The sequence below is a fragment of the Lissotriton helveticus genome, chromosome 8 (assembly GCF_964261635.1).
Source record: "Lissotriton helveticus chromosome 8, aLisHel1.1, whole genome shotgun sequence".
Lineage (NCBI taxonomy): Eukaryota > Metazoa > Chordata > Amphibia > Caudata > Salamandridae > Lissotriton > Lissotriton helveticus.
In genome coordinates this window covers 158,510,265-158,534,935 of record NC_136069.1, presented here as the reverse complement: position 1 = coordinate 158,534,935, position 24,671 = coordinate 158,510,265, and the positions used below count along the sequence as shown (strand labels likewise).

At 43.5% G+C, this 24,671-nt stretch overlaps 1 protein-coding gene across 1 annotated transcript in view; it reads left to right on the top strand.

The window, feature by feature from the left end:
• UMODL1 (uromodulin like 1) overlaps window positions 1-24,671 on the top strand; it is a 621,262-nt gene that overhangs the window by 189,016 nt on the left and 407,575 nt on the right. Inside the window, exons 5-7 of the mRNA XM_078658858.1 lie at window positions 5,958-6,144; window positions 12,621-12,761; window positions 17,550-17,666. Coding sequence (XP_078514984.1) covers window positions 5,958-6,144; window positions 12,621-12,761; window positions 17,550-17,666 — 445 coding nt within the window. The remainder of the gene's footprint in view (window positions 1-5,957; window positions 6,145-12,620; window positions 12,762-17,549; window positions 17,667-24,671) is intronic.

Genomic DNA, 24,671 nt, shown 5'->3' with positions numbered 1-24,671 from the left:
TTCCCCTTGCCAGGTGACGCCAGATCAGACTTAAGCCTCTTCAGGCCTTTTGCAATCTCTTTGTCAGACATGTTCATTCGTGGTATAGACCGACTGATCGTGAACAGTGGATAGTGGTTCCCCTGATTCGTGCCTGATCGCTGTGGCGCACTTCCTTTCCAGTCTCCGGTAATTGTCCCTATTTATCTTATTTGTACTTCCAGATGACCACTCAAAAAGTCGAGACACCCAGGAGCCGGCAATCACTTAACTGATCTATTATATGATTAGCTCAGTCGCTGTGCTGAGGGCGCAATTCCTCATCTCAGGGTGAAAGCTTGCGTCGCCATTTTGGGATCAACCACACACGTTAAATAGGTAATATGCGATGAATGGGACTCGCACTTATTCGCATTGCAGTGGGTGCAATCTCCAAGCATATATTCAGACACTACCTTTTTTACAGACTTTTGCCAGTTATTATCACTCCGTGGTAGCTCCTAACTTTTGCCCATTGCAAGACATCAGTTAATCACTTCTTCACGTTGAGCCAGCACTCAGCCACTACAGCATATAAAAATGTGGCAGCCCAGATGTCTTAGCAGTATCCAAGGCAGATCAAAAGCAGTATCAAAAGCAATTACTTTGATTTGGGATCATGGTCATGGGTTCATGGTCAGTCTTTACACACAGGATCACACACTATAGATCCTCAGGGGTCAAAAACATCACCAAAGGTACCTTTCCGCTTATTCTGAGTTACTGGTTTAAATATTCAGTTGTTTTTAATCTCATTCATTTTGCATGTTTTCCCATCATAAACGCTGCAAGCAAATGGGCAGAGTCTGGTTGTGGACCTGCAGTTCCTTAAAAATGCGTTATGCCGCCATTTTATGAGGGTGTGAGCGGTGGCTGTGCTCGAGCTGTTTGCTGTTTACTGTGCCCCCAAGCGTCCCATCTACTCACGGTTCTTCTTCTCCGGTTACTCTTTTGCACTCTTCATAGTCCGGTGTGCCGCCGGAATTTTAATAACCTGCTCCCATATCGAGCAGGAGCCTCGGTTCCCGTCTGCTGGCGTCCTCGGTGGGCTGCTGGGCTGGTCACGTAGCCTTCCTCCCGCCTTCCTTCACCAGAGCCCGGCAGCACCCGGAGCGGAGCTTCGAGTCCGACAAAATCGGACTTTTCCTTCACGCAGCTCGTCAGCTGAGCGCTCTGTGTGCTCCGCTTACATTCCGCTGCCCGATTTTTCTGTAGTTGTCAGCGCTGGAATAAATTTGCGCTCCAGATCCAGTCAAGTCCTTCGGCACGGGCGGAGAGACTTAGAGAGCCGCCATCTCCCTCGGCGTCCAAACCACGCCCCCGTCTTGATGGCTTTTCTAAAGGTAATTAGACAGTCCATACCTCGGATCTGCTCTGGCAAAGAGTTCCATAGCCTGGCTGCCAGATAACGGAAGGAACGCCCTCCCGCCCGGCTGCGCTTTACCAGAGGGACCGTGACCAACTGACGGTCCACCGATCGTAACCTGCAGCTAGGAGCATATAAAGTGAGCAAATTGCTCAGTATGCTGGGGCGGGGGGACTTCATGATTTTAAACGAAAGGCAGAGTACTTTGAATTGGATCCTACTCTCCATAGGGAGCCAATGCAGCTTCCGAATGGTGTCAGCAGCGGAACAGAAGTGTGGAAGACCTACAAGCGCTCTAGCTGCAGCATTCTGGACTCGTTGAAGCCGGCATATATCCGCCGGATGTACCATGTTACTCCGCATACTTTTACTCCGCATACCGTTACAACGCGACTTTTACAACGCATACCATTACAACGCATAGCGCTTTGGGGTGCTGGATAGTGGTAAGTATAATTTACTATTCTAACTCCAGTCCCCGTGGACCCTAGGGAAGGTGTTGGATAGTAAATTATACTTATTCCCTATCCTAGAGCGCCCCCCAGCGCAATGCGTTGTAATGGTATGCGGAGTAAAAGTCGCGTTGTAATGGTAGTGCGGAGTAAAAGATGCGTTGTAACGGGTGTATACCATTTCCGCCTTATTAGCCCCAAGTAGGAGAGAGCTAGCATAGCCAAGGCGAGAAAGAATAGTAGCCTGTACAATCAATACATGTATTAACAACTTCCTCCCTGAACTTGTAACTATGAATAGACCAATATATAAAAAATGGACAGTAATAAAACAGTCTGACGCCGTTAGCCTTTTCGAGAAACCACAACGGCTATCCCAGCAGTAACTCAGGTTACCGAAGGATGCTTCCTGAAACGTAGTGCCAAAAAGCACCAAAAAAGAAAAAAGGAGCTTCAAAATTCTGACTTTGAGACTGGACCGAAAGTGTTTCTAAACATTCACTGCACCCGTCTTAAGTGCCCATGCATTTGAATATATAGTAAAAACCTGTCCCTGTTCCTGACACCCGGGTCTGCATTACAGATGGAGTAAACATAAATAGATTGTGCTAGTTAGTATACACCCACAGTGGGGGTGTCTGGCACAGACCGAGTCCTTGCACTGCATTAATAACAAGCATTGACAAAGCCAATAGGTCTGCCTTGGCAATCGTGCAATGACATTTGTTTGGAAGCATATGCAATAAAATATTCAGTGCACTGCCTAGACTATGCTATCGGATGCAGAAACTGTACAATACTGTGCAAATGTATGCTTCATGGGTGATTCCATCGATTATGGCATTAGTACTGTCATATTTGATGCCACCATTGACGTTAGCAATTCTGATTTGCAACGTCTTCTGCATTGTTATGAGCTGTACATTGTGGGGGCTTTTTGGTGATCCGGTTACCTGATGAAATTCTATTTTTACACAAAATAATAGTTTTGTGGAAAATAACAGAAAAGGGGGACAGTCACCTAAAAAATACAGAGGAACACAGCGTGAGCAGAATGCAAGAGATGGCTCAATCAAGAGTTTCTACAAAAAACTGGTGTTCCAAAGTTACATCACATGAGGTCAGCTAGGTTACGCAGGGAGTTCTTTGTGCCTGGCACTGATGACTGTGGTGATGTACTTTCTTTAATTGGCATAATTCCACGCTAGGCAGAAATTACAGTACTGTCATGGTTTTGTTTAAGGATTAAATCCCAAAAAGCAAAGGATATAGTTGTCTGCCCCAACTGTCCACCTATCCCATCTGAAGTGGTAAATAATAATATATTGATTAGTGACCCAGGAAAAAATTGAGGAAGGGATAAGACACCCGAGACACTGGTTCAGAACAGTGCCAACAGACGCCCTGGAATATCACAGAACATCTGCTTTAGGGCTGGGCAGAATTATAATTCCACTCTTGGAATTGGCTGAATTTTGGGTAACTCCATGTTACTCTTGTAACCAGCCAAATTCTGCCAATTGGTGCATGGCAGAATTATTCTGCTCTTCGCTTCTCACAGAACCAATGCGAGGCTCCACACACGTGCTTGCAAGAGCGGGCGAGATTTGCCGGACCCTGCCACGATTTCTAGCTTTATGGTGCCATTTTATAATGCCGGCGGACGTGACTTTTTGCGGTCGGAGAGGGCTGCCATTCGAGTAGCTATTCTCCCGCTCAAGTAGATTCTCTGCTCAAATAGACTTTCTACTTAAAAAGGCAGCAAAATCACCTCGAATGGCTACGTGCTGTAGCACATTGCAAGGTGTTATTCATAGGTAATTTTCACTGTACCAATGGTAACTTGCAGCGTGAGCAGCATATGTTCCGCAGGTTGGCGGAATTCCATGGAATCTCGCAGCGTTTTTCTGTAACTCTGTAGAATTCCGAATTACGCCCACTACTGTTTGGTAATCTTGACAGAAAAAACAAGACAATGACCAACACTCAACTTTCCAAATTCATCGAAGTAAACCATATCCTGAACATCTCCCAATCTGGCTTCTAAAGCAATCGCAGCACCAATACCACCCTCCCCGCCGCCACAGACGACGTCCACACCCTTCTCGATCGAGGCAAAACTGCAGCCCTCATCCTTCTAGAACTCTCAGTCACCTTGAATACTGTCTCCCAACGCTCCCTAAGCACAAGACTCCACGATGCAAGTATCCACAACAAAGCCCTGGAATGCATCAGCTCCTAACTCACCGGCCAAACACAGAGTCAGACTACCACCGTTGTACTCTGAAACCACAGATATCAGCTGCGGAGTGCCTAAGTGCTGCTCCCTGAGCACCACTTTCTTCAACATCTACATGTCCTCGCTCGCAGCCACAATCAGAAACCCTGGATTCAACATCTATTCCTACATCAACGACACCCAGCTGATTCTCTGCCTCACCAACGAACCCACAGTCACCAAGAACAACTTTCAAGACAGGATGAAGGCTGTTGAAACCTGGCTGAAGGACAGCTGCCACAAGCTCTACTCAGAGTAGACCAAAGTACTCATTCTGGGCTCCACACCTTCTGCCTGGGATGACTCCTGGTTGCCCGAAGCACTTGAAATCCACACCCACAGACCACGCACGAAACCTCAGAATCACCCTGGACTCCTCGCTCACCATGAACCACCAGATCAACGCTGTCTCATCATCCTGCTTCCACATGCTACGCCGGCACCGAAATATCTTCAAGTGGATCCCCACCAAGTCCAGAAGGACGGTCACCCATGCACTCATCAGCAGCAGATTCGACTACAGCAGCCCACTCTACACTGACATCACCCAGAAACTCCTCAAGAAATATTCAGAACGCCTCTGCCAGTCACATCCTCAACATCCCCTGTCGCATCCACATAGCCGGCCACATGAAAGACCTCCACTGGCTCCCAGTCAACAAAGGAATAACCTACAAGCTCCTCACACACACCTACAAAGCCCTATATGACGCGGAACCTGCGTACCTCAACCAACGCCTCTCATTCCACGCATCCACCAGAGACATCCGGTCCACCCAACTGGCCCCTGCGACCATCCCAGGCATCCGCAAAACGACGGCCGGAGGAAGATCCTTCTCCTACCTTGCAGAAAAGACCTGGAACACCCTGCCTCTCCATCTCAGGCAATCACCATCACTGCCTCAATTCAGGAAGGACCTCAAAACCTGGATCTTTGACTGATCCAGAGTGCGTTCGACGGATAAGCAGTCCGTCCCAGTGCCTTGAGACCCTTAGGGGTGAGTAGTCGCACTTTACAAGACACCTGATTAATTGACTGTTAGAACTCTTTTGATCAAACAATTAGCAATATACCACACAAGTAGAAATGCATTTTCACCACCACTCGCTGGCTGGGAAGTAGAAGGACTAGCCCTGGTCCTACCAGGATACAGGCCGAGAACCGACAACACTGAGAACAGGAGAACTGAGCTGGTGAGATGGTAGGCTCAAGGTGCAGGAATAGGAGGAAACTAAGAGCATGATGGACGAGAAGGGTCAGTGGGTATTGGAAATGAGAATGGAAGAAAACAATAAAATACTGCGACTCTAACCAGGGTGATGGACTGGTGCAGAAGCAGAGAAGGTGGAAACAACTAAGGACATTGACAGGCACCTACCTAGTGGTTTAAGAGGCTTATATACTCCTGCTGCCCTCTCTGAACTTATATGAGGGTCGAAACCCTGGACATCGAACTGTATGTACTGCATCTCTATCACGTTTGTTATTGTTCCTGACAATTACATGTACACCTCTGTTCTCATCCGTGGACTGTCATTGAGGAAATAAATCCACTGAAGAAAGGTGACAAAAAACGACTTCATCATAACACAGAAAAAATGCCCTTGAAGGCTTGAGGGAATAAAATGACAAACATGCACAATGAGAAAAAAAGTGCAAGCTATCCACGTTAGGGCAGAGTTTCTAGAGCAGTTCCACATTGGCCAAAAAAATGTATTTGTAGGCTGTTTTCTTACCAGTTGAATTTTAAGAAATGATGTGTGTGTTGATTTTTTTGCAAAACGTGTCTGGAGCTTGACAGTTGCAGTAAGGTTCATTAACACATTAATTTTCATCTCACAGATTACTGGTGCACTCTGGCCATTCAATGTTTCTGTTCATCCAATCACCACTGTACAAGCAGAGACCTTCACAGTAGAATCTCAACTTCTGATTGGTTTTCAAGAGCCAGCAATCCTAAATGAGGTATCTGAGAAGCTGCAAGAGATTGTAAGGCGTATACCTGAAGTTATCAACATAAATGTGAAAGGTAATTTATTCTACATGCTTATTTGCATGACTGACTGACACATATTGGTATATACTCTAAGAAGCCTCTATGAACGCATACTGTGAGAAAATGGGTTACTGGTTGACTGGGTTGTGAGCATTGGCCAAGCTGCAACCATAATCATTGTAATGGTGAGGCACATGCCTACCCTAAATTAACTTGTGTTCAACCCTCCGGTAGTTTGCACAGAGCAGTCAGGCTTAATTCAGAGGCAATGTATAAAGTATTTGTGCAACAGTACAAACAATAATAAAGCGACACCACACAACAAGTATCCCACCTCAGATTAGAAAAATAGAGGGAATTTTTAATAAATAAAAAAGGACCAGAACGACAAAAATCTGATCAATAGAAAAGGAGATATGCAAGTTTGAAGATTTCAGTGAAAAAATCGGTGCAAAGCACCAACTGTGGATATCTGGTTGTGCCGAACCAGGACAAAGTCACAAGTTCAGGCTGACTGCGATGGAGCATGGGCCAGCTATAGAGACCTTGTTAGGCCCGCTATACAAAGTACCTTAAATCCTGTTTGGAGGAGAGGTGCAAGGGTCCGCGTGGAAGATGTGTTGCACAGCCGAGGCGATGCGTTGGTTCCGAGATGCAGCAAAGCTGCAGTGAAAGGGCCTGCTTTGTCATCTAGATTCTTGTTGATGAGGGTTTGCGATGCAAAGCCTGGCATCAAGGATGCATCACGAAGTCGGGGTGATGTGTCGGTTCCGACATGCTGCGAGGCTGCCATATGGAGTCTGGCGTCGTCATTGAGGCTACCGTCGATGAGGGATGCGAGATCCTACACCAAGGATGTGTCACGCAGTGGCAGTTCCATTGAGGCCACGGGCTGTGATGCGAGTCTTTGTGATTGGTAAGATCCATGCAGCGGCGACGATGCATGGGGGTTGTGCCATGCAGCACAGAGGATGCAGCAGTTTTATGAGGTCTTCAGAGGCTGGCAGAACACCTTAGGCCACTTCCAAGTGTACAGGACTGTGGTGGCACCACTTGGCAGGGTAGCCCCACAGATGGCAGAATCCAGGTGCAGGGTCGACGTTGTTGGAGCCTTCTGTCCCTGAGGCTCAAGTCAGGAGGCCGGCTAACTAGCCCTGAGGTCCAGGGTTCAGCAGATGCAGTTCAAGTCCTTCTCACCCAGGCAAGAGGGCAGCAGGTCAGCACAGCAGGGCAGAAGTCCTTCACAGCAATAGTCCAGCAGAGTGGCAGTCCTTTCAGCAGCACAGCAGTCCTCCTTCCTAGCAGAGTATCTACAGGTCCAGAAGTGTACTCAAGAGTTGGGGTCTGAGGTCCAATATCTGTGTGCATTTCTGCCTTTGTGGTGGCCAATGCTTCTAGAGGCTTGTCTTTGGAGTGCATAGGTGCCCTGTCTTCTTTGCCCTGGCTCTAGACAAACTCCAGGTGGTATGCAGTCTTTTGTGTGGAGGCAGGACACAGCCTATTCAAGTGTAAGTGGGGCTGTGCTCAGCTGATCCCTCCGATCCTGGCACACCTAAGCTCCCTATTGTGTGTGGCTGACTAGAAGAAATACACAAAGGCCAACTTTCAACCACACCTAGTCATGTTACCCAGAGACAATCTGCAGGCACTAAATGGCTGAGGCAGAAAAATGCCAACTTTCTGAAAGTGACATTTTCAAAGTTGTAATTTAAAATCCTACTTCATCATGTTAGGATTTGTCATGTCAATTCTAAAGACACCAAACATGAATGAGTTACCTGTTTCTGTGTGACTTTACAGCTTATGTGTTAAGGTAACTCCAATACTGTGCTATGGTAGAGGTAGGCCTTCCAGTAACAAAATAAGAATTTTAGAGTTGTTCACTACTAGGACATGTACAGCTTAAAAAAGTACATGTTCTAATTTTTAAATGCAGCGCACCCTGCCCTCAGAGCTGTCCAGGACCTACACATAGGATGACTTAAATGTATCAAAAAGGAATGTTTGAGCCTGGTAAAAGGGTTATGTTACCAGGTCGAAATGTCAATTTAAAAAATTGCACCCACAGTCTGCAATGGCAGGCTTGAGACATGTTTGAAAGTTCTACTTAGATGGGTGGCACAATCAGCTCTGCAGGCCCACTAGTAGCATTTAATGTACAGGTCCAGTACACAGGAAGTGCCACTTTACTGATACTTAGAAGTAAATGTAATATGCCAATTGGGTATAAGCCAATTCTACCGTGCTTTAATGAGAGAACACAATCACTCTGGAACAGCATGCCCCCTGATCTATGGAATACTCTGAATCTTCTTTAATTCATGAAAAACCCCAAAATGGCTGTTTGCTACCTAGGTCTTTCTGTGGTCTCCCCGCCTCTCTTGCTCCATAATGCCGGTCTACTGTGATTAGCACTGGGAAGCCCGATCGCTGGGAAAGTCATGTGCTTTACAAATCATATTAACATATTACCATAACATAGCATAACTGCAGCACTGGTTAGCAAGCAAAAAGGTATGGGGGAAACCACAGCAAGGAGCCAGATCTAACACATGGTGTGCCATATGATCTGGGGAGTCAAGGCGCTTCATGGGAAATAATACACAGTAACATTCAGAACTTAAACTCCACGGGTAACACTTCCTTTCTGCGTGTATAATAATATCGGCCCTGTAGTTGTTTGCAGTATAAAGTATGCTTTGTGTGTTATCTGCAGTTTGCTACTAATCACCCTAACTGAAGGCAAAAACAGTCTACAGTTTAAGTGTCAAGCGCATAAAAAATTCTTAATTTGATGGTCATATCCAAAGGAAAGTATTGGTCTGCACATATAATTCATGGGCTTGACAGTTACCAAATCACATCTCAGACATCGAACTTTTGCAGACCAAAGACTGCTTGAATAACAATAAAAACAACAAGCCTGCCTAACAACTTCTACTCTCAAATTACTCAAGAAAATCACGATTTTCTGTTCCATTCTAATCTTCACCTCTAGTAGGTCAGTGACACATGTATTACCAATCACCTGATTACTACAATCTCCACTTTAGTTCCTTCTGGCTGTTGAACTCTTTGAAGTGATAGGAACAGTAACAAAGATCCTCCATATGTCTCATGGAGAACATTATATCTAGGAAGCGGACAATCATACAGCTTCTTAAAATCATCTTTGACTCACATATGACTCACTATCCTTTAGTCATAAAATGCTTGTGTCACTTTAGACATTGATCAGACTCTCCACGATTTCGCAGTTTGCCGCGAAATCGGCACTTTTGTAAAAATGCGGATCTTAAGTTGTGCATCAATTTGATGCACAACTTAAGATCCACATTTTGGCCATAGTAAAAAGCTATTTCTTTAAACTGGGTAGTTTCAGCCTGTTATTCCTTTTCTGGCAGAATAATTGTAGATGTACCATAGCACAGATCACCCACCGCACTCCTGCTATGTACTGTCTGCTCATCCACTTCATAAATAACACTGGTCTCAGAATGAGGTCTGTCTCATGTATGGGTTAGAAAAGCGTGACCACATTTCTCACACCAGAAAAATTCTTCTACATGGAAACACGTTTCTCATGTCCCGCTGTCAATGCTTGGATCTATAATATACCTCTTAGATTTGAGAATTTCTCTCTTATTTTAAGATTTCATGTAAGTACAATTTTGAACGAATTTTGGTTGCATCAACCTTTAGGTACAGCTGTAAAAAGTGCAAAGATTTTCTTTTAAAAAAATGAAATTACATGGATCATGTCAATCCTGTTGTGGTAAACATTTGGTATTTATTGAACATCATCACATCCAGTTATTGGAGCTGACATCTCTGATCCGTTCCCGCCTCTTTAGGGGAATCACATAACTCAAAGTTACACTTATTGCACATAACATTTTTTGTTTTACCCCCCAAATTGGGCTTTCATAATTCCTGTTAACAACTCAAATAAACAATCACAAAAAAGCTGTGGTAGTAACTTGTCTCCCTTTGTGTGGCTATATAATTCAGCATATTATTATTATTCTTTTTATAGGACCACGTTTCCATGTTCATGGAAGACAATCATCAACACAATATTTTGACTTAGATGTGAACTTCATTATATTTTAATGGCTTGTTGAACCATGCACCTTAAACAAAGAACTCTTAGGATTATATCCAATGTTGGTCCATCGATAAGATCACGTTGGTTTTTCTCCTTAAGGCGAGAAGTAATCATCAAAGTAACTGATAGGGGGGAAAAGGGTCGAATAAAGGTTCAGCATACATGTCCCTTTATGAGACTATGTAAGTCAAAGGAGTATACAGTTCCTGAATGCAGAGAAATATAGGAGGTTGGGAGTAGCCTGAAGCACCAGATTGGGGGATCTTATTGCTCAGTAGCAAGGGCCGTCACACACCCATAAGGGTGCCATGCTTTATCATCGGGCAGCTCCTCTTTGGGCTGGCGCTGCAATGCCCAACAGGCCCAGCAAGGGGGCTCTCTTCCAGAGTTCTTTTGTTTTTTGCCAATGTGAAGTATGAGGTGCAGTGTTTATGTGTGCAAATGTGAGTAGAATGGTGTTATGCGAAGTTAAAAGTAACTAAGGTATACCCTAGTGTTTTAATATGTGGGTTCCTTTGCTAAGGGTAAAAATGATAGTGAACCAGAGATGGGTACCATGGTCCATACCAGCTTGGAAAGTAATAGCTTAAAAGAAGGTCGACATGTTTACTGCCCATTTAATGACAAAACTGATCACTGCAATTCATTCCATGCTCACTAAGTATATTTCCCTGTTGAAGACCTCTTATTATATCATTCTTTATACCAAAAAACTTCCCAACCTGATTTCCATAATATTTTCTCCCTTCTTTTCACTATGTCTACGTAGCTTATGTCCATCTAGATTTATTAATCGATCCGTTGACTGCCACAGTTAAATCCCTCAGGGCCGGCTTTAGGGGTGTGCGACCGGTGTGGCCGCACTGGGTGCTGACCTGTGGAGGGGGCGATGAACTCGGGAGGGGGGAATGTGTTTGGCAGTAACTTATGATTGGAGAGATGAGGAACACTTTTGCCCAGTGGTAGTGAAAGGATCAGAGGAGGTGGTCCTGGGGTGTGGGGGTGTGAGGGTGTCACAAATGATTATCGCACGGAGCTGGCCCTGCAATGGACTGTTAAATACTAGAGACCACCGCCTTGATTCTCGGCTGCATATTTTCTCGACAGCCTCCTGCTGTTTTGAGCTCATACATAATGCCTCTCTCAAATTTCTAAGTACAAGGCCTTTTCATCCATTCATGTCTGTTATGCACTTATCTCCTACTTAGGCACATGACTGCTTCATTTTATTGGATATAGGGCTGGACTTTCTCTTGACCATCACCCAACAGCAGCACATTACTATATTAGTTTATATAACAAATAAGCAGAACAGTACAAGGTGTGAAGTGTTTTGCACCAGTTTCCAGTGACTACACAACATTGACAAATTGGTCTTCCACTTAATCTACGTTAATACCATTTTTTTAAATTGCTTTTTTTCTTTGTATTGTTTGTATTTTCTGTTTCCTTTCTTATTGTTTACCGGTTTCTTGTCTTTTTAATTTTCATGTATGACTTAAAAAATTGTACTACGTTGGTCCCAATTTTTTTATTTTGGCTAATTTTTCATGAACTTGGCCAATCATTTACAGTTTTTCTTATAACGTTGATTATGATATACAACCTTGAAAAAGTCATAGCCCTGCACGTCAGAAGGGCCAAAACACATGTTGGCTGGCCTTTCTCTTTCATTTATTTCCATTTTCTGTACGATCTTTTCCACAAAATTGACGACTCTAAGAACCATTATAATAAAGAAAAATCAAGATACGATTAAAAGTGAAATAAATGTTTCCTAATATTGATTCGCTGAAAAAAATGAAACTAATGTTATATTGTTTGGACTGACTAACCTATAATCCCACATATTGCATAATTTGACAAAAAAAGTTTCTAGTTCAAACCAATCAGAAGTTACTATAACCACTGCCATATATGTTGCTGCATGGCTGGCCCTTTACAAAGGTTAACTGGTTACCCGACAGTTTCATATTGCTATATTTTCGTCGTAAACTGGTACTAATAAATTGAAACCTTGAACAAAAATATTTAAAGTAACTCTTCCACAAAATGTTCTGCGTTACTACATTATACCACATAATTTGCCTTTTATTGCCTTTTATTGCCAGATACCTTAGTGAATACTACCTTAGTGAATACTTCAGCATAATTTGGTCCACACACTCACCACACACATGAACACACACGCAGACACTCTCTCCTCACACCACCGCCAAGCTATCTAACCTGGCTTTCAAGAACACTCGGTGAACTAGGGACTTGTTCATTTTAAAAGCAGGATGGGGGCGGAGCTAATGCTTGTACTTTTCCCGGGACTTTTGCACAATATCTTGTTCCACATAACTTCTCATGAGCAAACTCTAGACAGCAGTAGTGAATGTTATTTTTTCCTACACAGATGTGAATGAATGCACATACCCTGAACTCAATCTTTGCTCCAAAGAAGAGGTCTGCAGGAATCTAGAAGGCTTCTATAACTGCTATGGCCACCATGAACCTCCTGGCATGAACAGCAGCCGACCAGATGATAGATTCCCAGGTAAGACAACGCCACATGGCATCACATTAAGGAAAGGTGACACAGGCACACAACTGGAATGGTGATGCTAGAGGAGGTTTTTATGTATGTTTAAAACAGGTCAGGCTAATACTAACGAGCCAAACATTTTTATGGACTTCACTATTGAGCACATTGAACAAATCCAAATGCTCCATCTGTGCGTACATGGTTTCGAAGGTAATGCAAAATAAATAGCAATTCAAACTTACCACAATAGTTGCTCTTATGAAATTAAATCTGTTCTGCTTTGCCCGAAGCTAAATCCCTCATAAGTGCAAGCCTAAGCTGTTGAGAGGTAGTACGTTTTCAGCTTGGGTTTAAATGTGAATCTATTTATTTTCTTCTTGGTAATAAAGTGTGCTTTTCACATTATTTTCTAGAACGTGGTTAATAGAGTAGCAAGATTTTGAAGGGAAGTTTAGATAACGCAGCATTTGTCCACTAATACAATTTCTGGGTTTAGATCAGTAAGTGCCTTTGGGATACTTGGGTACTTGCTACTAAAGTTAAAAAATGATCATCCGATCTCTCTGCTCCCCTATCCAGTCAAAGTACTCGAGAAAGCCATCAACCAGCAGCTCACCGAATTCCTGGAACAGATCCAGCTACTGGACGCCTCACAATCTGAATTCCGTGCCAACTATAGCACGGAGACCGCACTGATGGCTGCCAAGGATGACATCAGGACACTCCTCGACCACAGAGAAACTGTGGCCCTGATCCTCCTCAACCTCTCGACACTGTCTCCCGCAACACCCTCATCAACAGACTCTATGACATAGGCATACAGCGAGATGCCCTCAAGTGGATCGCCTCCTTCCTAACATGATGCACACAGAGCATCCAACTGACTCTCTTCACCTCTGCACCTAAAGACATAGGTAGCGTATCACAAGGATCATCCCTCAGCCCCACCCTGTTCTAAATCTACATGACCCCCCTCGCAGATGTTGTCAGATTCCATTGGCTCAACATAGACGCCTACGCAGATTACACTCAACTGATACTCTCGCTCACTGAGGACCCCTTCAATGCCAAAACCATGTTCTGCAATGCCATGACTATCGTTGCCAAATGGATGAGAAACAACTGCCTTCAACTCAACTCCAACAAAACTGATGTACTGATATACGGGAAGAACACCTAAACATGGGATCACAGCTGGTGGCCTGCAGAACTCAGACCCACACCGACTGACCATGCTCGCAACGTCTGCATCATCCTCAGCAGCTATCTCACCAGGAAATGATAAGTCAATGCAGTCGCCTCCTCCTGCTTCGAAACACTTAGCATGGTCCACAGAATCTTTGGATGGATCCCAACCAACACCAGAACACCAGAAAGACCATCACTCAGACCATCATCCCCAGCCACCTCGACTACCGCAACGACCTCTACATAGGCATCTCAACCCAGCTCCTAAGAAGACTCCCTACCATACAGAATGATGCAGCCAGACTCATTCTGTACCTCCCCAAAGAAACCCACATCACCCGCCACTAAGATATATTCACTAGCTCACCATCCAGAAGAGATGCCAGTTCATGATCCTCACACACCTGCAAAGCCCTCCATGACCTAAGACCTGCCTACATCAACCATTAACTGAACTTCCACAAGCCCTCCAGACACCATCGCTCCTCTTCAGTCGCTCTCGCGCACACATCCGCATCCGTCACAGCCGCAGCATGGAACAGCATTCATCTCCAACTATGTACAGCCTCCTCGCTGGCAGAGAGGCTCAAGACCTGGCTCTTTGACAGAGAAACAGTGCCCAGATACCCCCAGGATGACAGATCTACGCTTTACAAATGATTAACTGATTGAAGTCTCCAGGGTAGGTACACAAAATATGTCAGAGGTCACAAAACTTCCTTTTACTTTACGCCAATGAACCTCTGGTGCCAGCTGGAATAAGCAGATGGCAGCCAGCATGACAACTGGCGTGTGCTATTTATTGGTGGGTGCATTATGATAATATGAGGAGTTTGTCTGGTGTACTCATGTGATATAGATCACTGTGTTATGGATAGTTGGTTTATGATCCTTTATAGATTCTGATTAACAACACACTACTAAAGTAGCTCAATGTATGATTGGAGTACTTGCGGTAAATCAGTAAGAATCTGTTACTAAGGCTGGAGCTCTGTGGGAAAGATTAATGTTGGGAGGAGTTGCTACTCATGAAAGACAAGTTTCAGCAAGGAGCAGTTGAGTTAAGATTTAGTTGCAGTTGTGAGAACTGAAGAAACGTGACAGGACACAAGAAACCATTGATTGGCCATTTACAAGACCAAGACCCCAGAGCCCTGAAGAAGGCCTCTCATGAGATAGAAACAAAGGATCATATGTTTCCCATTCTATTAGACAAATCTTTGATATTTGTATCAGTCTCGGTATATGGAGGCAGTCAATGACACAATTTTGCCACTAGCTCTTTAGTAGTCCCTTTTCTGCTGCAGGTAGTTCTTATCATAAGGGGCTAACCATGGCATATAAAGGCCATGCATGACAACATGCTGGCACAGGCGCAATGGAGGTATTCATTACTGATATACGTGAGGTGGGCACCAACTTCATATTTTTCATTTTTTTTAAAATGGTTAACTCCGGTTAGGAGGGAGCGGCAGGCTTTAAGAAAGTACTTCAATGTTTAATAAGTGCCCTTCCAGAGCCTATATTTGAAGAGTCAATTTGTATAGAACTTTTGCTTAAAAGTACATTATTTCGCTTCTCTTGAAAACTCACCAGAAATCAGTGCAATTATTATGCCTCATCTCTTTCAAAGTTCACCAGCTGCCAATGCACAGTGAGCAAAATTATTCCTGCCTGGCCCTAAAGTAATCTTCCATTTGAAAGGGCGTCATAATTTTCACATTATATCTTGAAGTGCTCAATACAGACGCTCCGGTTAGAAGAAGACTGATCCGAGTTCTCCTCAAGGAGGGAATCCTCAACTAGACCTAGACTTCATCCAGACTTAGATCTACACTAATTCTGTATGGTCCAGGGTCCTCCATTGGAGTTCTAGCGTAGAAGGAAATATCCCCAATCCTACTCCAGGTAAAAATAGAATATTGCTGTGGTCTTCTTCTGAGGGAAGGAAGGGGATGATGCACGAAGGCCAGGGAGACTCAGCGATGCACATACACGTTGCCCCGAGCCACACAAGAAATAATATCCATACTAGTGTTTAAGACCCAGTACACTTACCCTAACACCCTAGGTCTTCTACTCTTTGGACACCAGCTCTTTAATATTTCCCTTTCCTACTATGACAGGTTGATCACTGGAGCTAGAATGCAGGTCGGTTCCTTCATCGTACCTCTTACTTTTGATTCTCAGAGCATCTCGATGGGCAAACAGGAGCCACCAAAGTGTCTACCTGCTGGCAGGATTAGTTAACTTATATGACCAGCCACTGATGCAACTCACCTTGGGAACCATTACCAGTAGCCATCTTTGAAGGGAAGTCATCCTCCTTTATCTTGCAGATGACAACATATCCCCTGCACAAGTTATAAGTTACTTTCGTAGCACTCGTACACAGACATTTTGGGTTGCTGAAGAAGACAACACACAGAGTTAAAATAATTTAACAGGGAACAGTTAGAACATATTTAAAAGCCTAACAAGTGTTCAGTCTTTTCCAAAATAATATGAGGGAAGGAAACCCGTGAGGGTTGTCCCGCCTGAATATTCAAAGTAGGGTACCACTCTTCTGCATGAAAGGTTGCACCCGCCTATATCCTGTGGTTGGGAAATGGTGGCTTCAGCACCATCACCCACCACAGTGGGTGCATTGTCCAAATCTACTACAGATAGGGCATAGGGCAGAGACATGTTTAGAGAAGAGCTATCTCCAGGGTCGTCTGGCCCTGCTCCCCCATTAAAACTTTAGAGAATATTCATTAAAACTCAGACACTTTATACTTTGTTACTTGAATAATTCTTGAATGATGTCATGAAATTGATAATAATTTGTTGAATTTTTGGTGTTATAAAGCGGCAATCAAGTGTTACTCATTTTAATAAATAGGAGTAAATAATTACATTTGGAAGATACTCTTGTTCCAGCTGTATAGCTCATTCATAGTTTCTGTATTTCTTAAAGTGAGCTATTTTTCTTTCTTCCATTTTCTTTTGGTTTTCATTCTCCTTCCTCATGTTTTTTGCATTTTATTTTGTTTTATCCACTTTCCTTTCGGTTGTTCTACCTTCCTTTGTCTTCTGTCTTATTTCCACTACCTACGAACCTATTCCCTTTCAATCTGCTCCTTTTCAAATTTTTACCAAATGGTCTTATCTTCTATCACTCCATTCCTTCCTTCCATTTCCTGCCGTCCCTCCCTTCCTCCTGATTTCTGTCTGCTCTATTTCTCCTTCCTTCAAATCTTCTGTCGTTTGTTTTACTTCACCACCCTTTCTATGCACTTTCTTCCCACACTACCATACTTCCATTTTTCGTTTCTTCCACGATATGGTAACTTTCTTTCTCTCTTACCTTCTAGTATCTCTTTTACTTCGCTCCCTCCATGCTTTCCCTTCCTCGCTCACATCTTCCACACTTCCTTACATCCTCTCTTCTTCACTTTTTCCTGTCGACCTCTGTGCGTCCATTTTCTCCTGTGCCTAATATCTCAACCAAACACACCCATCTGCCTAGTCTTATTTGCCCACTTCTTCCTTTGTGCACTTTCTCTGCATTCTCTCTTTCTTCCGTTTGATCATGTTTTCTTGCATCTTCCCCTTTTCATACCTATCCAGATACGATGAACTCCACACCACATTCAGCACTTAGTCCTTTTACAACCAATAATAGGTCGGTCCATGAAGGGATCACGACACCTATCTTGCCTTCCAGTCTTACCGATCCATGGTGCTGTAAGTATTGTTATTTTCTTTCGTGTTTTTAGCCCCTTGGAATAGCTGTTGAAGTAGTTGTGTTAACATGCAAATAAGGTCACAATTATAATTCAGAAAACGGTCACTCTGCAATGCTATTCAGTTATATAGTATAGCTTCTGACCAATTTAAGAGGATCAAAAAATACCCTATTTACTCGGAGGTTGCTAGAATATGGAAAGAAATACTGATCACATCCCAAGGACTTCTATAGCTGAAATACATTTGAAGAAATGACACTTGATTTGAGTGACGTGTTACTGGTAGCTCATTAACACAAACTATACAAGTGTATGCACCATTTGAGGTCATGTACTCATAGTTAGAGGAGTCATTTGCCACATTATTGTTAGACCTGTCAACCTTAGGGTGGTCTTTCCCAAAATGTTTGCCTCCCTCCTCCGTATTTGCTTATCTTGTTTTCGCTGGCCTTAGGACTCTGCGCACTTTATCATTGCTAACCAGTGCTAAAGTACATGTGCTTCCACCGTAAAACATGGTGCCATTGCACTACACCTAGTTAACATATTTATTGTACTTATACATCTCTAGTAAAGTGGTACTATATGTACCCAGGGCCTGTAAATTAAATTATACCAGTGGGCCTGCATCACTTATTGTGCCATCAACTTAAGTAGCCCTTTAAATATATTTCAGGCCTGCCATTGCAGCATGTGTGTGCAGTTTTAAACAGCCATTTCGACCTGGCAAAGTAAACATTTTGCCATGCCCAAACCTGCCTTTTTAAAACATATGTCATCCCTAAGGTAGGTCCTGGACAACCCAGATGGTAGGGTGCAGTGTATTTAAAAGTTTGGACATGTACTTTTAAGTTTTACATGTCCTGGTAGTAACAAATTCTTACATTTGTTTTTCAGTACTACAAGGCATTCCTCTTCCATAGGATTACATTGAGATTACATTATTACATTTAATAAGCTGTAACTTCCAAATGTGAAAGGGTAACCTGTTACTTTGAATTGTAATGAAAATCCTCTCTTATGGTAAAGTCAGTTTTCTAAATTACAATTTTGAAAATGCCACTTTTAGAAAGTTGAAGAGAAGAACTACGACAAAAGTCTTAGACAGAAAGTGCACTACTTCCTGCACTCAAAAGAGTGTCTCGAACATGTTGAACTTCAACTAAACTCATTTGTAACTTTACGCCAAGCTTGAACTCCAACTCAAGCAACAAGTTAATGAATCAAAAGAGTCCCAAATGATTGTCTGTGACACCCTCAATCCGTTACTTCATGGATATGAATTTATTCGAAATTGAATTTTTCCGAACAAAGTTCCTTTCAAATGTCGATCATACATATCAGTCGTGGGTCACATAAATCTCAATGCATTTCGGGTGTTAAGCCCACCCTTCCTCAGGGGAATCTACAAACATATAATAATACCAATTAATGTATATCTAATAGAGTCACATAGATACATTTAATAGATCAAAGGTCCTCAGTCCTGTGAGGTAGTTATGAATAGGAAATGTATAACGAGTGAGAAGAACCCAAGTAAAACACCAACATTTTGGGCAAATTTCATCAAAACACAGCTCAAGAAAGAAAAGGTCTGAAAAAGGAAAGAAAAAAAGAACTCTGAAAAGAAGTGAACCTAATAGGACTTTTATGCACAACTTGTAAAAACAAAAGGAAAATGTAAGAGACACCCTCTCAATGAACAAATTCACCCCGGTGCAAGACAATCCACACTGCAGTATTCCAAATGTTCTCTAACCCAGTGAGTGTTACCCTCAAGGATAACTGTGCACTCATGCATTACTGTGATCCAACATGCGCCCATCGTGAAAGTCTCCTCAAAATATGCATATATACATCCACGCCAGATATCCTGTCCTGAATTGTCTGTTGTATGTATCTTAATGGTAAGCAGTGATGCTGGAGACTGTTCTTATACCACAAGAGGGAGTTAGATCACTCGTAAAAATCCCAATTGTGTGGCCTACTCACAAGAGCTACTTTCAATGTTACACTGTAAGTAAAACAATGACTATTAATCTCCAGTCTTAACCTTATTTTTGCACAACACATAGTTCCAGAGCAAATAGCACTCACCAAATGTCTATTTTTAAGTGTGCATTGTTAGCCAAATGTGTCCTGTGCGCCTTGCACACCACTTTAATGCTTGTGAAGAGAACGCAAACTGAGGTTCTTCCATGCAACTGGACCACTGTCTGCTGTAAATTAAATGGGATGACGAGAGTTATTTTCTGTGTCAAACTACGCAAACCGCCAACTACCGTAAGGCCCACTTCCTTGCCAGATGACTCTTAAACGTGGCTCAGACTGCCGTCGTATAGTCACTGTGCTTCAAAAGTGATACGAATTCAACCGTGACTTTTGAGTAAACCCGCCTGATTCCTCCGAACACCTCCCGTGAATACGTGACATGCTTTCACCTGTGGTGGAGATAGAAATAGGTCAGAACAGTTCTTTGACAGTCTAAAGTGAAAGCAATATGTCTGCCACAATATGACAGAATCTAATACCCACAATGTAATGTGTTGTAAACTTGAGTACCTATGCAACTCTATAAGCTATACATCAATTGGTATTATTATTTGTTTGTAGATTCCCCTGGGAAGGGTGGGCTTAACACCAAAATCCATTGGGATTTATGTGACCCACGCCTGACATGTATGATCGACATTTGAAAGGAACTTTGTTTTGAAAAATTCAATTTCGAATAAATTAAAATCCATGAAAGTAGCAGATTGATTGTGTCATGGACAATCATTTGGAACACTTTGGATTCATTAATTTGTTGCTTGAGTTGGAGTTCAAGCTTTGCGTAAAGTTACAAATTAGTTTTGTTGAAGTACAACATGTGCGAGACACTCTTTTGAGCGCAGGAAGTAGTGCACTTCCTGTCTAATACTTTTGTCCTAGTTCTTCTCTTCCATTTTGAACAGGTGGTCGGGTAGAACCACCTCAGAGGGTCCACATTGCAATTGAGTTCTGTTTGTTTCTATTGTGTACAGTGTTTATTTTGTGAAAATTGAGTGCAATACAGCTGTTCTGTTGTCTTTTCACTTTTAGAAAGTTGCAATTTTTCTGCCTTAGCCAATTGGGCCTGTAGCCTGTCCCTAGGTCACATGAATAGATGTAGCTGACAGTTGAGCTTTGTGATGTAGCTGACAGGGAGCTTTGTATATTCTCCTAGACAACCACACACAATAGAGAGTTTAGATGTGCCCGGATGGGCCATTACGGGCAGAATGCATGGGTGGAGCTCGGCACAGCCCTACTTACATTTGAATAGGCAGTGTCCTGCCTTCACGCAAAGGGATGCAAACCTACTGTAGTTAGTCTGGAGCTAGGACAGGGAGAGCAGGATGCCTGGGGACTTTGAAGTGGGAGAAGATTCTAGAGATTTCTCTTTAAAGGCAGAACTAGGTATAAGCACTGGACCTCAGATCTTCAGTACATTTCTGGACATGTGGACACTCTACCAGAAAGAATGACTGCTGCTGAAAGGACCACCACTCTGCTGGACTGCTGCGCTGAAGTAACTGATGCCTTGGGTTGATGACCCGCTGCCTGCTACCCTCTTGCCTGGGTGTGAAGGAGTGGACCATCATCTGTACAAACCTAGGACAGTGACTTCAAGGCCTCCTGACTAGAGCCTCAAAGATAGAAGGTTCCAGCAACCTTAAACCCAGCACCTGCACTCTGCCATCTGTGAGTCTTATCCTGCTAAGTGGTGCCACCCTAGTCCTAGACCTTTGGAAGTGGGCCTAAATGTGCTCTGTCAGCCCATCTGTGGATCAAGCAGAACTGACACATCTCCCTGCTTTGTGGCATAAACCTGAGCATAACTGATGTATCACCTCTGCTGCGAGGGTTCTTCCAGCGCAAGGGCTCTGCATCGACTTCGCTGCTAGCATCAGAACTAGCACTGTGTGAAGCTTCCCCAATACAGCCCATCGCACCGAAAATCTCTCATCGACTGCAGCTTTGATGAAGATGCAGGATCTCACATCGCAGCCTCATAGCTTTTTGTAGCCGACGTATCGCCTCAACTGCTGCGACACATCCTCGATGCCAGACACCACATCGAAAGTTCTTGTCAACTGGATTCTCGACAATGACGCAGGACTGTGCGTCGCATCTACACAACTCCCCAGAACCGATGCATCACCCCGATTGCACCACGCATTTTCAACGTGGGACCTTACGACACTCCACAACTAGGACTTAAGATACTCTTGTACAGTGGGTCTAGCATGGTCCCTGTAGCTTGCCTGCACTCCGTCGCGGTCAGCCTGAACTTGTGACTTTGTCCCTGACCAACCAGACCAGATATCCGTAGTTGACACTTTGTGTTTTTCAGGATATTTTTACTGAAATCTTTAAGCATGCATACCTCCGGTTCCACTGATTGGATTTTTGACTTTTTTTCTGTTTATTAAAAGTTACTCTAATTTTCTAATCAGGTGTGGGATCGTTTTGTGGTGTGTTTTTACTGTGTTACTGTTTGAAGTGTTGCACAAATATTTTACTCATTGCCTCGGAATTCAGCCTGACTGCTCTGTGCCACGCTACCTGAAGGTTTAGGGTTCGTTTGTAACTTTACTCTGAGAAGGATTGTGGTTCCTGCTTGAGTAGGATTTCACCCTACCCCAACCAGTAACCTAGTTTCTTACAATTATAATACCAGTTGGGTCCGCAGTAGGGCAAGAAGGTTGTAGAGTGTTTCCCAGTTTCTATGACAAAGATGCAGAATGATAGTTTGATAGTTTTTAAAGTAATGTGTCCAAATATTGGTCAAAACTGTGTGCATTATATGAGCACAGATTATCCTTTCACATAAGCGTGTGTTCCAGCGTAAACAGAAGATATGTTAGTTATTGTATTTTCTTGTGGCATTTGCATAGTGTCTTGTCCTTGGTCAGATTTCACAGGCTGTCGGGTAAGAGGTAGCTCGTATGTTGTGTGTAGTTGGGGGAGTGTGTGTTTAAAGTCCTGTTTATGTTCTTGTGCTTGAGGGCTGCACCGCCTGTCACGTGTGGTTGGGCAGCTGTGTGTTTAGAGTGTGATTTATGTTCTTGTGCTTGATGGCTGTCCCGTATGTTGTGTTTAGGTGGAACAGTGTTTGTTTATAGTGTGATCTGTGTTCTTGTGCTTCAGTCATGTCACTGCAGAATTGTAGCTGTCCTTAAGCCTGTGGTGAATCAGATGGGTGTGAAGCAGAGTAGGGCTTCACTTGAACATGCCTTCTATTTTCTTAACGTCAAACCAATTTGCTTTTTGCTCCTACCCATCCCGTAACTAACTGCAAGAACTTTGGTGTGGAAGCATCTTTTGATATACATTTTGCCCTTGCCCTCAGCCCAGAATTTTCACTCCATCTGGAACACACCGAAGTAGACAACGGTCCAAAGTGTCGGTTGAGAAAATGGCCTCTGCCCATACGGACGCTCATCACCCCATCCTTTCTGCCACTGTGAAAAATGTGATTGTTCGTTGAGAGCGTGAAACCCTACTCAACCAACAGCCACAATCCCTGTCAGTTTGAGCCACAAAAAGTTACTAAATTAACCTGTGGTAGCTTGGCACAGCAGCAGACATGCTTAACTTAGAGGCAATGTCTAAAGTATTTAAACAGCACTAAAACAGAAAGAAAGTTACAACACAATACAAGAAAATCCCACACTGATTTAGAAAAATTGAGTAAATCTTAAAACATTATTTGACACCAAAATAACAAAAATCCAATCAATAGAATTGAAGTTAGAATTTTTAAAGTTTAAAAAGAAAAATAGCACCTAAAATATCAAAGCACCAACCGTGGACATCTAGTTGCTTGAGACAAGGAGCAAAGTTGCAATTTATGGTCAACCACGATGAAGTGTGGGTCAGATACACAAAGTGGATTGGGACTGCTCTCTGCTTTTCTTCAGACTTAGAAATATTTTAGAAGAAAACTGTCTCAGAGAGTAAAGTTCCGCAGGGTAACGCAGGAGGCAGTGTTTGAGGAGGAGCATCATCGTTGGGGAGCTGCTGAATGGAGTAGTGGTGAATATTTCTATGTTTGTACTAAGTCTCTTTAATGGAACTGGAAAATCTCCAATGGGACAAAGCTGCAGGCTGTATCCGATGAGGGCTTCACAAGCCCAGATACCCCTTCTGCGTAGAGCCGCTGAAGAGGGTTTCCTGCTTTGGAGAAGAACGTAGTAGGACTGCTGTGCGGTCAGGCTGACCGGTGATGCACCTTGGGCAGATCGGTGAGCAGGTAGGTCCCGGTCTCCTCTTGGTTCTCAGCACACTCTTTGGCAGAAAAGTTTCTATGTCCCACGTTTTGGATTTGAGCTAACTGAGCGTCTTTAGCACTACGTTCAAGGGTCCAAGGTTGGAGGAGCACAACTTGAAGGGTCTGGACTCACTCAGGTTGGGTTCAGGTGTTTGTTCAAGATAGTTAAAGCTTTTTCTGTCCCTTTGACTCTGATGAGGAAGCCAGTCAACTGGCCTTTTGAGTTATTCTGGAAATCTTGGGTTCAAGCATGAAATGACTCATAAGACAGCAGGGCTGTCCTCTGAGGGAACAGGGTGGGCTTCAGACAGCTGGACAGTCCCCTTGGCGCAGCAGGGCAGTCCTCTGAAATACATAGCAGGTCACAGACAGCAGGGCAGTCCTCTGAGAGTCCTTCACAGTTCCAGAAGTGAACTGGGTTTGAGGGCCCCATGTTTATACTTGGTGCAAACTTTGAAATGGGAGAATCTTCTGGAGTTTTCCCTCACAGCGTTGTTTGGAATTTCTTGCCTCCCTCTCCTGGTACCACCAGTCTGTCTGCCGGCACAATAAGCTAGCATGAAGTTCTTTGCTTGTGAGCTGAGACAGTATCTTAGAAGGGCAAGTAAATATGTGCATAGCCTCACCCCCAATCCTGCCTTGGGTGGCCCATTCTGCCAACACCCAGACCTGCTATTGTGTGGCTCTCTGGAAGGAATACAGAAAGGA